Source organism: Alosa alosa, chromosome 19 (assembly GCF_017589495.1).
Source record: "Alosa alosa isolate M-15738 ecotype Scorff River chromosome 19, AALO_Geno_1.1, whole genome shotgun sequence".
In the NCBI taxonomy this organism is placed as follows: domain Eukaryota; kingdom Metazoa; phylum Chordata; class Actinopteri; order Clupeiformes; family Clupeidae; genus Alosa; species Alosa alosa.
Window position 1 is genome coordinate 24,886,821 of NC_063207.1, and position 18,358 is coordinate 24,905,178.

An 18,358-nucleotide genomic window follows, 5' to 3' on the forward strand; every position below is an offset into this window, starting at 1 on the left:
AGCATATGCAGAAGATGTAGCCTCATGAAGATTGCGGCCCCAATCAAACAATTACCCTTCATATCCTCTTGCCTAACTTGGGACTTTGTTGCTTAGTGTAGATTGACAGAATGACTGTGCGTCCCTGGTACCAGAGACCATAGGAAACGTTACTTAGAAGTTCAGCATGGTAAAGACCCACCTTGCTTAATGTCCTCCAGGGCTCGGCGTATACCCCTGTCGAAGGCTCGCGCGTCAGCTGGACTCTGAAAGGTTAGGCCAAACTTCTTGTTGTCAATCCGCCAGTGGTGGAAGATGGGATTGACTTTGTTGTAGACCAAGTCCCTCTTGATGTTACACTCCAGCACAATCTGAACATAAAAAGGGACATGAGGCTTACACTTGGGCCTTTTCATGATCAGTCACCACTCAGTTATTGGAGATGGAATACAAAAAACATGTGGCTGACACATTGTAGATTACAGTAAAGGTATAATTTCATTAATATGTTACACAGTAAAAAAAAAGACAGCAGTCTGTGCAATGTTACTGATACTTTCATTGTGACGCCTGAATTCTAAATTTGGAATTCAGCATTTGGAAGTCCTCCATATGCCACACTACTGAGGAATATTAATTGTTAAGTCTCAGGCAATGGTATGGGGCCTATGAAAGCAGTCAAAGTCTGCGTTCAAAAGCCCATTATTAATAAAGACCTTTCAATTGGCTCCAGGCCTTCCTATGAGCAGATGAAATGAAACCAGAGATGCCTATTAGTCTTTGGGGCTTAGTGTGCGAGTGTGCGTGCCTGTGGTGTCGGTATGCAGTTCAATGTGTATATGCATGTGTGTGTATGTATAGCATTCTCAAATAGAGCAAAACAACCCCTGTGTAGCTTTCTCCTCAGAGTAAAGCATGTCATTCAAAGCAAAGTTCCCTCCCTTTTTGACGTTGACGCACAACATACTTTTGCATTTGTCATAATTCAAACCCAAACAAGGAGCAACTAAGCCCAAAGCCCCAGAGGGGGTGGCTTTCAAACAGGGCCTCCAGAGCATTTCTAACTTCAAAAGCCGGAGGTGTCAGGAGGTTGGCTAACCCCTCAAATAAACTGACTGTAAGTGGATTAGGGCCAGTAAATGCCCTAATGCAAGGGCTAGGCCAATCTGCTTGTAATGTGAGCTGGTTAGTCCTCTGGGCGCACACACACACACACACACACACACGCCATGCTAATCTGCGTCGCCGGCTAAAGCTAACTGTGCAGGTGAGCTGGGTGCTGCCAACAGGGGCAGGTGCACGTGCACGCTAACAGTTTTGCTCTGGTGTTTTTGGAGTGTGTGTGTATGTGTGTGTGTGTGTTTGAGTGTGTGCATATGTAGCCTGTGTGGCTGGGTGAGTTGAGCCCTATGTTTACTCAGTCGCGCACAGGGCCGGGGTGTGTGGGGCGAGGCTGGGTAGTTTACGGGTGGGGGGGGGATCTACCAGGCAGCCTGATTGTGAGGGCGAGACTGAGTGGAGCCAGGGAGAGTCAGGTGAGCACAGGCGCAGCAGAGGAGGAAGTATCCCCATTACAGCATACGAGGACGACACTCTACACCGCATTCCACCAGGCGGGGAGAGCCACGGCGCAAAATGAGGAAGAGAAAGAGAGAGGGGTGGAAACACAACAGCAGAAACCTTGACTGGGGTGAACTAGACATGGTGTGCTTTGGAGGGTGTGTGAAAATAATGTATGCATGTACGTGTGTGTGTGTGTGTGTGTGTGTGTGTGTAAAAGAGGGAGCGAGAGAAGCAATGGAAAAGACAGATAGAGAGACTGTAGCTGAATGGGATTCCAGCTGAGTGTCCATAGCCGCTGTGTTCAGCACTGGGATGGAGGGGGGGGGTGGGCTCACCGAGATGAGTGATGGCCAGTGGACCCACAGTCGAATCATGGAAGCACAGGACCAGCAAGGACTCTCCCATGCTGCTACACCATCACTCAGAAATCATAAGCATCCACAGCTCAAATGATCATTCTCTTTTTTTTCTTCTTTAACTTCCTTATTTCAATACCCGTTATGGTTGCATCGTTTAGTGCTCCAATCTGTGATGGGACCCCCCCCCCCATTAAAAGCTATTTGACATGTAGTAATTGTGTAGCCAATTAAGCTCGAGTCCTTAACATGGGAACATTAAGTGAGTGCAGGCACACTGGGAGGCTATATTTGGCACCAGCTGACTCATCAGTACACCCTGTACCGCATCGTTACACACGTGTAGGCAGATCGCCCCTCCGACACTGTTGTCATCGGCTCTCGCTCTCTCTGTCCCTCTCTTGCACCGTCTTAGTCCTTGAGTCAGGGTCTGTCTTTGCATATTCAAGTCTGTTCTTGTCTTCTTGCTGGTCTCTTTTTTTTGTATGTCTTTGCCTTTGTCCCTTCCATTATTTTGCTCATTCTCTCCTGTCTCTTTCACACCATCCTCTAATCTATGCCTGTGTGTGTGTGTATAGTTGTTTTCCCTATCAGCAAAAAATGGAAGCATTTCTAAAGGAGAAAATGATCGTAGTCATCTGAGCACATTCTCTTAGAGCTGGTTTGCAGCAAGACACCTCATGAGTAACCTCAGGCTCGGTAAATAAAGTGCATCCAACATGTTACCACTAGTGTTCACACCCGCCCTTTCTTCCTCCCTGGCCCTTGTTGCGTGACTTTTACGAGTTTTGAGTTTAGCTAGATGCTGTCCTAACTGGGAAGGCTAATGGAGAGGCTAACCCCGTACACCGGGCTATGTTTGTAAAGGGTTAAAATACATTTCCTGTGTCCTCTTCTGCAGCTCCACAACACTTAAATACTGCGGCAGAAGCAGGGACGAGGCAGTGAATCATCCTTTTTGAACTCCCCCGTGAGCCGTGCAGAACAGAAATGCAGTGAGCTCTATCGGGGGCTTGTGAGCGTAAAGACACAGCTACTACCGGGTAAATCTAATCCAGGCCTGGATTCACCTCATGCGTCCAGCCAGCCCATGAGCAGTCCTCAACCCCATGTACGCACATAAATGCAAGCAAGCGCACACACAAATACATACACATTCTCACACACTTACATTCACACAGGGAGTCTCGTTTGCTTGATGAGATCAGGCTAGTTTACCCAGGAACTGGCAGCAATTCTCAGGTACCTGTGCTGTGGAAGAGAGCCAAAGGCTCACTTCCTCCGGGGGTTGAGGATATGACGCCAGAGCGTCACCCTTTTGGCTGTGCAACTCCCCACTTAACAAGCACACTTTCGACTGGGTGTAGATCTGGAGTGGTGCCTGCATGTGTGAGGTAGGTCATGTGGGACAGCGTGCTGAGGTATGTGTGAAAGTTGTAGGCACGACTCGGCGCAGCTTACCGACTTGTCTTTGAGCCGCTCCCCCTGGATAAGGAAGTCAGCCCCACCGCCACTGCCATTTCCACCAGTACTCCCATTGCCGCTGCTGTCGTCAGGCCGACTGACTCTGTGGACAGTGACGCAGCTCAAGCCTCCACCCCCCAGGGGGAGCCACCCTCCGCTGGAGTCGTCCCGTGTCATCACCACTGCTCTCACACGTGCGTAACTGTCACTGTGGGGAGAAAGACGGAAAATATATATATAAATTATATATATAGCGCATACAACAACTACATGCAAATGTGCACGTCTAGGTTCACATGACAGTAAGAAGGATCGATGACCACTCTAAATGCCATATGAACACAATATAGTTTCCAGAGGGAAACATAAACCTCACACAATTTAGGCCTACATCTATTGTGCTCAACAAGACGTAAAAACAGAGACATTTTTATTTTTTTATTATTAAGGAATGGTACGCAGGGGTCTTAAGCAACTAGTTTTGGCATCATAAACAAATGTATCTTGATATATGGCCATGTGAAAGACACACCAGTCGTTCTCACCAGCTGCTGAGGACGTGACCAACAGAATTGCCAAAATAGACTCATTAGCATGCTAACAAGCTTTTATCGGTGTGGTTGTTGGTGTTTGCATGGTTTTGCATACCTTTTAGATAGTTGCCTGGCTAGTTTTATACCAAACACTTTTTAGTGCTACGTTAAGCCTGATTTCCAGCATTGTACTAAACTGCTGTATGACTGACTGGAGAATTTCACTCGTGTGCCACTGGAAAACGGTCAAAGTTCACAGCAAGCAGCCTTTTACAGATCCCCTAGTGACACATTAAGGAAGGTGGGCAGGGATAGGAGGGGGAATTTGACCTCTGAAGACATCCTATGCAACGTGCCACTAATGTTACATCAGCTTCTTTTTTATCTTGTAGAAAATTGATGGTGACAGCAGGATGCACCTTCCATGGCCAAACCGGTCAGAGAAGCGCTAATTAGGGAGGTCAATAACTCAGAGGCTAGTTTCCAATAGTGTGCTCAACCATGTGAGAAACTAATGCGAATGAAACAAACTAGCTTTTATGTAACATCAGCACAGTGGCACAGGGACGAGGTTCCGATCGGTTAGAAATTAACCTTGCTTATCCGCCTTTCTCTTATTCCTGTCCTATAAAAACTGCTACTTGTCTGGTGACTGTTTACCAACCTTCCGCTCAAGATCAATGGCCTGGTTAATAAAAACAGGGCAGTTGTTCTGGCCACCAAAGTCAAACAGGGTCACACAGCCTTAAAACACCCCAACGACAACAAAAAAATGACGGGTGTGGAGACTCTTGTTCTGACACTTCAGAATTGAAAACAGAGAAAAATAAATATCCATTCAAACTGTTTCAGTCTTAATCTATTTTGCTACAACATAGGTGTGTATCAGTGACAGTGTCTTTAATGCCACGTTGTCCACAGTTTTGAACAGGACACCATTTCCAATGTTTCCCAAATCTTAGACTGGGAAGCTAGACTGAGTGTGGCTCAGAGCAGCTAAATAAAAAAAAAAATGAAAAAAGTAGTAAATTAAAATACTATGCATGAAAGCATCATTCTTTAAATTCATTCTGAAATGTGCTAAGCCTCTCCTGGAGCTGACGGCATGTTCCTTCACATTCTTCCTTTTCAGGTGGTCGAAGAGATTTGTCATTTTACCTCCGGAAGTGTCAACTTTTTCAAAAAAAAAGTTCACAGATAAATTTGCTTAGAGAAATATGTGACTGTGGCCGAACTATTGCCCCACTACTTACTATTTCCTGGCACCGGCTCCTCAGCCTATGAATGACACGTGACATAATTTGCCCATTAGATGGCTATGCTGGCCATCATTCTGTTGGTTTGTCAACACACCATGTGTCCTCTAAATGTTTATGTGACGCTTGAATACATTAGGAAGCCGTAAAATGTCACAATCTTGCCTGAAAAATAGATTGTGGACGTCTGCATGACCAATCGTCCACACTCTCTTGTGACTCATTGTTATGCTCCACTGTATGAACGAAGGAAAAAGATGGACAGATAAAAAAAGTCAGGCCTTTTTCTTTTTTTTGCTTTGGGACTCTTTTCTTGTTTAGTAAGCAAAAGATCCACTCTCATATCCCCCTTGCAGAGAGAAGTTCACCTCAGGGAAGAAGGGCTGAGGGAGGAGGGAGGGGTCACTTCCTCCTCGAGACCTCTCACGCCTGCAGTTTCTGACCGACGTGCCTGAAGTCACAGAGACATGAGAACAGGGCGGGAGAGTCGGCGCCGGGAGCCTCGAAGGTAAGGCTTGGCTGGGTCTCCACACACCAGCGAACACAAACACTCCCCTCCCCACCAAAAAAAAACAACATACCACATACGGCCAGTCTAACAAGAGAAGCTGTCACTCACACAGCAGGGGAGCGGCAGAGGTGCTGCTCAGCCATGACCAAGGAACAATGACCATGACCTGGCTGCTTTAAACATGCGCATGTAGATATGTGCATACACACACACGTTGCTAAGCATTCAATCACAAAAAAAATTACCAACCCAAATACATGAAAGGGTTCCCCTACTTTACCATTCTCTATATGCCCTTGTGTAGCTGACGCAAACACATTAGAGGAGGGGGGAAAAAACCACAATCCTGTGACTCCAACTGAGTCTCCATATTGTGCGCTTCCTGGTTTTGGCATCCACCATCTTTGACGTCAGACTGGAGGTTTATCAAATCATCATGGTGGGACAGTCGCTTCTTGTGCCTTAAAATAGCCCGATTTCCAAGCACACACGTGAGCATCTGTGGCCTCGCTGGTGGCTCGACACGGACAAGACCGCGAGCTGACAGATTAGGGAGCGGTGGGATGCTCGTGCGCTGACGTCACACACACGGGGGTTTCGTTCTCTTTGCATCCAAGTCACCATGACGATGTCTAAACCCTGTTTCTTCCATATTAAAGAAGCTGAGGCACAAAAATAACCAGCGTGTCACACCTACCCTCCATTATGGCCCTTGTTTTCCATTTTGGCAAACCGAGATCCCCTCTTTAACTGATCTGCCACCATCTGTGGTGCCCTGCAGCCTGGCTGCAAGAGTGAGCTCCATCTACTCAATCTACTGGTACCAAGGTCATGGTCTCTAAGGACACTCATGTCATATACCCACACATTTATTGTTTTTTGCTCTGCAATCTGCTCTGGAAAACCTATTGATTAAATGTAAGGACCTATATGACTTTAGACTAATATCTTCTTGAGAGCTCCTTTGCATCCTGGGAATGGTGGAGGCTTTCCTGCTTTAAATTCATCCCAGGAAAGAATGAATTCGTAGGAGACAAAAGGTTTGGGAGCCGTGGCCCCCGGTCCTCACTAAGAGAGCACAGTCCAGTGGTCACACAGCCACAGGCCGGAAGCAGGATCAGCTGGTTGGGAAAGCTGAGGGTCAGGGCCCGGAGGGGAGGAGGGACCAAAGCCCCCCGGCATCCCCTCCCTTCCCCCATGTCAAATTATCCTAAGTTAGTCTGCTGGAAGACTGACTTCATTTCCGAAGGGGAGGGACAGATGAAAACAAAGGAGTGGGAGATGTGTGTGTGTGTGTGGGAGTGAAAGAGAGTGTGCTTGGGGGGTGGAGAGTGTGGCTGTTGTCATTCATGTTCAATGCCAAAAACAGTTCAGTGGAAGTTGCCAGTCTTGCCAAAATATATCACAAAAAGGATAGGGGAAAAAAAAAAACACACCAATATTTCATTGGACCGATACAGTCAATGATGCTTAACCCTTACCGTCCTGTTGGACACAGAAAAAAAAGCATTTACACCTTTACTCAGAGTCCAAGAGTTTACCGAGATGACCATGCAACAGCCACCAACTGCCTTCTGTCTAGTTGTATACAGGATAAAAGCACTATCCAGGTGCCTTTTCAGGATGTAAATGTAAATCAGGCTACTCTGCCAAGTATACAAGGAATTTGGTCTCTGCATTTATCCCATCCGTGAATTAGTGAAGCACACACTAACCCGGAGCAGTAAGCTTGAGCAAGGCTACATTAGCTTAGTCTCCTTAGCTGCTACACTGGGGTGCAGGAAACCTGAGGAGACATGGCTGCTGGACCTTGCACTGTGTTTGTAATGGTGGGATGAGTGGCAGTAGGATGTGGCTTGAGCGCTGATTTCTCGCCAAGTCAACCCCTCCTCCTGGACCCTCTCGCTATACCACCCTCCCGTCCCTACCTTCGACACACAATGGCTGCTTCTCTGCTGAAATTTCACGTTACTGGATCCCCGAGCCCGGAGTTTTGTGCTCTCACAATGTCCAGGCAGTGGAGCATGTAGCCGGAGAGACACGCTCTGCAAGCTAAGGTTAGAGAAACCTCCCCTGGTCATTACCATCTCAAAAGAAATGGGCAAGGGGGTGTGGAGTGGGAGAGCGGGATATGCTGCTCCTTTCCACCATTCTCTCCTTCACCCATCCAGGGGAGGCCCGTCAGGCTCCAGTGGGGTCCTTAACTTTAGAAACAAACATTTCTTTTTTGGAGGATGAGGAAAAAGGACATATTTTTGATGGCACAAAAGGGGAGAAGGCAAGTACTTCAGGCATAAAACTAGCCATTCTGCACCATATTCACAGTATGGACGCAGCACCAATATTCAAGACACAAAGAATAGCCTACATTAAGACAAGACACGGTGAAGGAATGAAATGTGTGAGCTAATCACAATTTAGCTAGGATAATCAGATTACCAATAATCTAGGGGATCTGTCCACCAGATCATACTCTATCCCCCAAACAAACAACATAAGGCTTGTTTATGTAAATGATATGTAAACTGTCAGTATGAAACATGCTAAACAAATTTACAGGGAGATTATCCTAACACTAACAATTTGACAAAAGTCCAAGATAACTACATTTGTGACTATATGACATCAACAATTTATTTAAACAAATGGCTGCTATATGGGCCTAGAAAACATATATATTCTAAACAACTAAAGCCAACCTACACAACCAAGGCTACATTACACTTGAACAAACAATAATTCCATCCATCTTCAAGTTCATCTCTGCCTAAGCCACCTTAGGAATGAACGAAAAACAATATCCAAAATCCACTAACCGAGTAGGCTTTCCCACCGTTTATACTTTCAGTGCTCAAGGATGACCTTACCAGTTACTTTAAATAATAGCCTCCGCAGTCATGGTTTTGGAAATTAAACCCCTGGTTTGCAGTCCCTCCAAGTCACAATCAACCAGCTGCAGCACTGAAGGCCTTTCCAAGCTGCAGAGTATAGGTCCATGGTTGACTTGTACCCCCAATCCCTGTCCCATCCTACAGAAATACTTGCACCAGGACCAGGTTGCCAGTTAGGTAATTAGGCATCACCATCATTCTGCAACTGTTAAATGGGCTTTGGGAGAGGAGAGCTTGATTTGTTCTAAAAGCAGTGAGGATTTCTGTGATGCCTTGTGTAGAGATGTACCTACACCGATGGCCGATGACTCATTTCCAGCTCACAAGTTTCCATCTTGAGCAGTGCAGGCGACACCAAGCAAGGCTGTGTGAGAGTCAGCTTCAGACAAGAGACATGGAGCAACCAGCTAAAGAAGCATCTCCAGTAAATGATATCTATCTATCTATCTATCTATCTATCTATCTATCTATCTATCTATACATATAGTAAACAATCGCCTTATGCTAAAATTGACCAACGTTGCCAAAAGATTTCCTTTTATTTCTACGCAACCAAGTTGATTATTTACAGCTGCTGTCTGATTGCAGGCAGAATTCAGAACATGGAAAATACATGCGTGTGTGTATACATAAATGTGGGAGAAAATTAGCACAGGATGTAGGCTGCTTGAATACACTGCCACACAGAGCAATAGGAATGGGATGAGATAATCCACAGGGACCTTGGATTGTAATGCCTAAATTTAAGAAGACAAAATAAAAGAGTTTCTCCTCTACACCAATGCTAATCCTGCAAGTGTTCGATTTAAAATGGTTCTGGTACGCCATGACTGTGGCACCACTGTAAATCTAGGTCTCCCATCTGCATATCAAATGCAGAAATGAACCATTCTGAAGACATCAATCATGCCACATATTGAGATGATCTTAATTTCCACCGCAAGCATTTGGAAAATTAAAACCTTGCGCTGCAATTACAGGAAAGAGAGCGAAAAAAAATGAGAAGAGGAACCGCAGATTTGGACTGCAACAGCAACGCTGGGAGGCTTTGATGTGAAGAGTCTCCAGGGACCCTGCTCTTGTTGGAAGGAAGGAAAAAAGGAAAGAAGGAGAGAACTCAAAGCAGGAGGAAAGAGGAGAGAGATGAGGGCTTGCTGGGTGAGCCACCATTACAAGTCAGTGCTTTAGGGGGCTGGGGCACAGACACACATACTATCACAGCTCCCCTTACAGAATCATTTGGCTGAAACCCCTGAGATAAGACATACTTCCTGGCCTAACATTATGATGGAGATGACACAGCACAACTTGGTTCCTCAAACTAAAGCAAGGACCACAAAAGCTTCAGGCCATCTTGTTCTGAAAACACAGGGCTTTACACACATACACACATGCATACAAACACATGCACACACCCCTTAAATCCTCATGGTTTCAAAGAGTTGGGGAAACTCAAAGACACAGGGCTTGGGGTTTACATCTGTACCCTGTTATGTTTGTGGCCTCATGGGGGTGGCTGTGGGGTGCAGCCATTCTCACAGCAGCAGTCGTATACTCTACCCCATATGCCCCAAACAAAACCATGCCTTCATCAAACAGTTTGCAACATTTCTGAAGTAATCTGCATCTCTACTGTGTCCATTTTTGACAGCTATGAAAGAATGACAAATATATCTAACCTAAGTGTGAATTTGAAGGAGGGTTAAAGGGGAGAAAAATAAACAATGCCTTATTATGGGTAACACATGAAAGCTTGGGTGGTCAACAATCTCCCCCTAGGGCTGTATTCTTTTTACCCAGATCATCATGTTGCATCAAGAACAGGAAATGAATGAGTCAAAGCCTTTCGATTTTGCTACCAAGCTGTACCTGATTCAATATCATGAGCTAATACTGCAGAGGATTGGGGCTTTAAAAAAAACATCTCACTACAGAAATACCAAAGGGAAGTGAGAGCAACAACGTAGGAACTAGGCTAGCTGAAGGTGTGTATAATTTAGCACTGACCACGGGAAGCAGTACCGATTTCACATGGTCAACGGAACAATGCATCTCACAGGGAACAGTTGCATGCCTGAACAGGCATTTCCATCTAAAACAGGCAATTTCTTCAACAGAACCTCAGAATCTCCAATTATAAACTAATCTAAAACCACTTTTAGTTTTTTCAGAGGTTTACAAACAGGACTTGAAAAACAAGGAGCTGGTGACGCCACCACAGGGTTGAATATTAATGGGACAATCTCTGTCATTTTGTCACGGATGTTAATTTTTGTAAATTGTACATACACATTGTTACCACCTGTACGGCAGAGATAATAATCTACACCAAAGATTACAATCAACATGTATTCTGATTAGTGTTGTCACGATACCAAAATTAATGTTTCGATACCGATACCAAGTCAAGAATTGCGATTTCGATACTTCTTCGATACTTTTTAAAAAATGTATTTGATTTGGGGGCCCCACCACCTTGACATCATCATCAGTAATACTGAATATACTGTATTGTGATCATTCACACCAGTGGCCATCCCAGATTCTGCTTGACTCTCTCCACACAAACACACATGGAAAATGATGGCTTATGTCATATTTCATATATTCTACATAATTACTAGTAAATATATTTAGCAATTTGAAAACTATTCTAAAACAATAACTATTTTCAAACTATTACACTTAGGCATATCTTTAATGTGGTGTGTAGGTCTAATTGAGTGCACATTGATGATGTGTAGGTGTAATTGAGTGCCTGTCACTTTAAGAGATAAGTGTCTTGCAATGTTTATTAATGATTTTAGCGAGCACCATGGTTGCTTAGCCTATTTCTAAATTACATTGAACCCAAATAGTAGGCCTAAATGACCAAAATCCCACAGCTTAGGTAGGTTAGCAACACAAACTTGAGATGCAAGTGAGCAAATCAACTTGATATTAGCCTATTATGTGTTACCATAGCATCACTTGAACTAGCAGCCATCTCTCGCTGTTTATAGCACGACAGCTGCACTTACGTGTGTGAGGAGAAAAGACGCACAGCCACAGGTTAGGGGAGGAGGCGCTAGAAGCATGCCTTGTGCACACGCATGTTACTTCAAAAGAACACGGTCATTCTCAAAAGTATCGATACTAATAAAATTAGGCATCGTGACATTTTTAATTTCAGGGTATTGCGATACTTTTGTAGTATCGGTGCACCGTGCAACACTAATTCTGATGTTCCTGCATTTCTGCTAGTAACAAACTCAAACTTTGATTCCAACTAACTGCCAACAACTTTTGGTTTGTTCTGGTTTTCTACCTTAGCTAATTTGTCCCAGCTTGTTTTATAACATTAAAGATATTTACATTTGGGTCATTCTGTGAGGCTTTCATTCAACCAATTTAACATTCAGTGCACTGTGTCCACATAGCAGTTACTGGAAGTAACAAAAGTACCTACTGCAGATTAAGTACTAAAATGTCCCTTGAAATAGGTTCCTGAAAACAATACCGTCTGCAGTTCCTGTGTTGGAAACATACAAATAGTCCCTAATGTCATCATATCGGCCTCTGATCCTCAATTAGCTCCACCTAGGGATGGACATTTCAAGGCCTAGGTCTAATTTTGTAATAATCATGCACTGTAACACATCACAAAATAAGTCAGAGGACAGAGGCTACAGGCATATTAAAAGCAGAGTGAAATTAATATTATACTTCACCTGCACCTAGTAAGTTTCTTAATGATCCTAATGAACCATCACACGGACAGTTCCATGTTTGGCTAAGCAGGGTTAATCTCCCGGTACTGAAATCTGTATATTGGAATGGATGGGCTAGATATTTCGGATGTAAACCCTTGCCCTTGCTTTCAAGTATACCTACTTGTTTTTGTTTTTCAAAAGCATTAATATTGCCTGATTAATCTTGCAAAGACATACTTCCATTTATGGTAGATTTATGGTAGCATTTTGGGTCTTTATTCCTACCACTGTTTGGAGTCCATATCTGAAAGGCTCCATTTGGAGGGGTTTGGAGGCCTAGATGACCACTATCCCTCAAATCCCCAAAAGAAATGGGACACACTAGGGGCCTTTCTAATAGTCCCTACCTACTCCCCCTTGGTTATGGCGTGCATTTGGGTGGGAATCACCCTCACAGCTAAATAAAGTTCCCTTGATCAGCACGTAGGGTATAATTTCGCACTCCACTTTGGGACGAACTTCATTCTGCCTGGCAACAACATGTTCTGACATAACCATGGATTTGTTTACACAGGTGTACTCACATTTAAACTGTACACACATTTGTATTAAGCGTTCTCCATGATGTGCCACATTAATTGACGCACACCCTAGTCAAGGGGGCATCGATGTTCACTTGGCGTTGGAGGTCTTATAACACACTACCACTTAAAGAAGCCCTATGCAGGTCTGGTTTTTCCTTCGCTGTTTCTGGGTTTTCGCCTGATTTGGGCTCGCATTTTTCACGACATAGCTCCCCCTGCAGCTTCGGTAGCAAGTGACTGCTACGCTAAACCAAGCTAAACACATAGGGCTCAGAAGCACCCACCAAACGACCCAAAAAGTGTTGTAGAACCATCAGACCAACTCTCAACCTGCATAATTAAGGTCATTTTTGCTAGAATTGTTGCATAGGGCCTCTTTAACAGTAATTGGTTTCGGATTGTCCTTAATATGGCGGACCATCCACATGAAAGTGCCAACGGAGTGCAAGAGGCTAGGGAGTGGGCGAAGTAACTATTTTCGGAAAGGCCCTAGGTGTTTCCAATCTCAATAACACACAATGATCCATCAGTTTACCGGCACTGTATGAATAAGGCTGATATGTGGTTTCTTGCTTGCTGGCTTGATCTGTGCACCACTATCACTTATGTGGGCAAAAATGCTGTTCATCATGGATGTGATGTGATCAATGTATTCCATCTGAATGCATGCCACAATTCTACAATGTTATCCATTTTACTCCCTGAAATCAATCCATAAGGGTTATAAACATTCTATATGTTGGATTGATATTGCCCCTTGAATCAGTGGTGGGCACAAAGAGCAGTTTTTTTTTTTAACCATAATCTCCATTGTGCAGTGGGAACACAGGACCATATGCATAGCATCAGAGTAAAAACTTAGTTTTTATAGAATTAATACAACATAACAAAATATGCATCACACCAATCACGATACTCAAGATCACATCAAGGCATTCAGTATGAAAACAAGGAAAGACGTCTGCTCCCTTACAGACATACTTGTGACATGTGCATTTAGAGGCTATAAAATATGTCCCAGGTGTCCCTTTAAATTCAACTGATGTAACTGCAGCAGTGCCATTCTGCTAACTGGCTGGCTAATGAAGCCAACATTTCCCAAACAAATTGCAGGGTAAGATGTGAAGGTCACAGAATATGGCAAAACATGCAAGTTGTGGTGAACCTTTCAACATAAGCAAATGTGCCAAAGGCAATCCACATCCTCACGAAACAACTAATTAGGGCAGTGTGGCTTACTCTGGTTCCCAGAATCCCAGAATTTGCTATGCTGGGTGTACTGCAAGCTACATCTTCCCCAGCTAAAAGTTCCCCCTGTACTTCCACATTGGATTTTTGCATAACAGTTAAAGTTAAGAGACACATACACCCCTACCACCACAAAACACTCTTCCAACACAAATACTAGGCTAACTGCCATATGAAACATGTGCTCTGTATCAGATAAAAAGCAAAATCTCACAACAATTTGTAACCTTGTAAACATCTCTATCTTTTTAGAAAACATAAATTCAGCACAGCTCAGTCAGCTAAATTTAAAGTAATTGCCAAAACCACCATCACAGGAAATACAGATGCTTAAATATAGATGTGTGAACACCAAGGGCATATTAAATTAGTGTTGCGGGGAGATATGGTTTGGTTACAGTACACAGCTCAAACACACCACTCAAATATGAAAATAAACAGCTCTGGGTTAGTTTAAGACATCCGTTACATCTAGCTAACAATTTACTCTAAATAAAAACTGCTGGACCTTCTCAAAGCCCCATCAATAGGACAGATTACACATTTCCTAGATCAGGTTCACACAATTCTGGCCTAGTCTAGGTCATACATTCTGTATTTGAGATTTTAAAAAAATGGATATCAAAATACACGATTTGAAATTCTGAATGAAAAATTTAAACACTACTATTTTAAATGATTCCTTAATGTATCCTCACGGTCAGATTACACTAATGTTTTGTCATTGATCATAAATCCTCATGACAAATGCAAAAGAAAATCCAGAATAAACAGCATGCAGAGCAACTAGTCTAGGCCCTAATTGATCAGTGATCTAAGGTAGAACAACCCTCACCTTACCACACAACAATTTCACAATAAGGTGAGCATAAAACATAGCATGTGTCACTCCTATCATTCAAGATCACTTGGCACAATGGGCATTTAAAACTCTTTATCTCAAATTAGCCTCAATTTGTTTGTACACCACAACAATTATGATGTAAACTGTAACTGATATATATAACTGATATTATATTATATATATATATTTTGTAAACCATACACAGGATTATTCATATTAGCCACTGTAAATGTGTTTATTTTGTTTATCCATTTCAGCAATCTTTTCCAAGAGGAAACACCCTCCTTTTATCATCGCATCAATCTCCTTTTCAGACAATAGCAATACTTATTCCTGATAAAGAATCTATGTGTCTAATACTGGAGATACATCAACAAACATCAAGACATGGAAAATAAAACAGAGCGACGATAGCCTGTCAGCAAAGCGATAACAATCCTTGCAAATGGGGTTTCATAGGACATCACTGCAAAAACAGAAGAAAACGAGCAGACAATGTCCACCTTCCCATGAGAAGGAAGGAAAAATAATCAAAATGGCATCTTCAAAGCCCATTAAAAACAACTCGCTTCTTTGTGCATGGCTTTGTCATCAGGAGCATGTGCTGTTCTTGGGTGTTACATAAAAGGGCTCCCCATGCTGGTGGGGGGCATCAATTGAGCATCAATATGCAAATGTCTCATCTCTACCGTTTTCAAATATAAATGAAAAAAGCTCCAACACTACTTTCAGATCTACTGGTTTAGTTACAAAAGAACAAAGCAGCTACTATACCAGATGCTCATGAGTCATACAGGAAATAATGCCACCAGGAACATATAGGACATATTCAAGGACAAAGAAACTGTTCAATGAAGTAAATGAGACTGATATGCAGAGAAAGAATGGCTACGTGAAGGAATGGTCGTTTACTTTGTCATAGGGCGAAGAATGAACCAGCTCATTCAAGTCTATCGTGGCCTGTAAAACATTGAGCTTCATGAATTACAGCGACAAAAAAACCTGCCAACAGTATACAAATACTCAAGGAGTGGTAGTCGATCTACAAGATTAAGCTGAAGATTCTTTGTGCAATCCTGCGGGCGGTGCATAGACACACGCCACTGTACAGCTAGCTGTGAATGGGCAGCCAGGTACTTTATGAATGGAGGCGGTCACGTGACAACAGCACCTCCCGAGCAGATATTTCTCAGTGACTGTCAACAAGCGCACGCAAGCGATCACCCCATTAAAACAACATGGATTTACAGCGATAAATAAACCGATTGCGAAATAATATGTCGCCTTTCTACTTCCCCTTTCGTAAATGATCACTAAACTAGCAAATCTTTCGATTCATATTGCGAGCAAGAGTGATTTTTTATCATTTTTATGAATGAAGATTGTGATATGCAAATTAGTGTGATTGAGAAAAAATGGCGTCTTCAGCTTTTTTGAGTCAAACATTGCAGTAACCATATTTTAGCAATGAACTGATTGATTGAGAAACATTGCTAGAAGCATCTGTCAATTTGAAGGAGAACAAACGTTATGGTGACGTTAGATTAAGAATACATTAAGATGGCGTTACATACCATACAATCTTCCAGCACCAATAGACAAGGGTAAACTCTTGCTAGTGATTACAACATTTTATATTATCTCCAAGTTTTCAGAATGTTTTTTCTTAATATATAAGCTTTTCAGTAAACGTTGCTTTTTAACGTCCTATGAAAGGGTCTTCAGAGACAATGCATCTATTTCCCCATATTAAAGGTTGAAGGGACTAGCCTATGTGGGCTAAACTATGGCGATTTACTTATTGCTCGTTTAGTTCCAGTATTAAAACATAGAACAAATAACACTTTACGGCCTAATAAAATATGGAGTTTAACATAAGACACTGCATCACGCAAAAATAATCATCATCATCTAATTACGTGACAAACTGGATAAAGTTAGTTTATGACCCTTCCGTTTCAGTAACCTAGGTTTGAAATTGGGAAAAAGAAAATAAAATCCGTGGTTGTCTCAAAGTAACTTAGAGGAATAGCAGCTCAGGCTAAGACCCTAAATGGAATTACAAAATCAAAGGCCCAGAATTATGACCTGATTGTCAGTTCTCCATAGTCATAATGATAGTAGCCAAAGCTTGATGGATGTGACAGAAAGAGAACTGCAGCAAAATTGTTGTTAGCGTTACACAGACATAAGAATGATGTTTGACCAGATCATCATATCTTTAGGCTACAAGAAAATAATATGGCTCTACCCTAAAAGGAGGCACATATTAGAATGAGACATATTGACATTTTCCTGCAGCATAGCCTACCTCAAACGACTTTCTTGTCTAACTTTGTTACATTGAAATCATGACAAGATACATGTTAGCCGGACCCCAATATTCTATCGTTACGCACAACGTTAGGCTATAGAAAATGTCACACTACTTACTCGTTTGGATTTGTCGACTCTTCGCTCATTTTTTTCTCACGGGGATCCAAATACTGGAAATAGCATCGACGACGCAGTCACAGCGGAGAAATTATCCGCAAAAAAATTTTTTTTTTTTTCGAAGAAAAAGCCAGTTATTCGAAATAAATATAGGGTCTACAATGATGCATGCCGTGTAGCTCTCAGAGGAAAGCGAAGAACTGAAATTAGAACGGGAAAGGCAACCGCTGATTCATTGTATGTTCCACAGAAGTAAAATCCGACTGCAATGAAATAACCATTTTCACCATTGTCCTCTGCCACGACGATAAACAAATTCCAATACGGTCAATCAGTTACAATTGCAGATGAAATTCGACATCAGGCTCGTAATTCTTGTTCCAGCTAGCCATCGAGCTATTCCCTCTGCAACTTCTTGGGGACAACACTTGAAAAAGGCAGCAGCGTTTCTCCGAGCAATTTGTCAGAACTGTCCAGACGAGGCTTCCAGGGATCGTAAGGTGTTTGGACAACTATCCTATTTTGATACACCAAACGTTATCACGAGAACAGAGATAGGAGATTTCCTAATTGGAAGTTCTGAGCATCTATCTCACACGAACTCCATTTTCAACTCGGGCAATGCATATAGCCTATCTAAAAACTGGGCGGAAGCGTTGACCTCAGCTCTAGAATAAGATCCTTCCGCGAATAGCTCGAAAAGCAGAACAGCTCCAATCTTTCAGATATCACACGTGCTCTAACGTGAGATACCGCGATCAACAGTAAAGCACGTTTATTTATTATCATATAAAAATTAACCATGCAATACCAGCAAAAACGTTTTTTCCGCTCAGTTGTTTCAAAATAGTCCCGGCACTTCCCAAAAGAAGTTTCCCCTCAATAAGGCTAAGTGGATTGATACATAGAAGAGGGAAGAGCCAGTGTGATAGCACGCACCGTTGAGGGGGGAAAAATCTGCAAGACAGGACATAGAAAAAAACTTCCCCAAACACTGGTCTGTC

At 42.9% G+C, this 18,358-nt stretch overlaps 1 protein-coding gene across 1 annotated transcript in view; it reads right to left on the reverse strand.

Annotated features, from left to right (window-relative positions):
• Positions 1–18,002, reverse strand: part of spred1 (sprouty related EVH1 domain containing 1) — a 32,972-nt gene extending 14,970 nt beyond the window's left edge. Inside the window, exons 1-3 of the mRNA XM_048227783.1 lie at positions 17,355–18,002; positions 3,360–3,570; positions 182–350 (exon numbers count right to left, since the gene is read on the reverse strand). Coding sequence (XP_048083740.1) covers positions 182–350; positions 3,360–3,570; positions 17,355–17,383 — 409 coding nt within the window. The 5' untranslated portion in view covers positions 17,384–18,002. The remainder of the gene's footprint in view (positions 1–181; positions 351–3,359; positions 3,571–17,354) is intronic.
• Between the last annotated feature and the right edge of the window lie 356 nt (positions 18,003–18,358).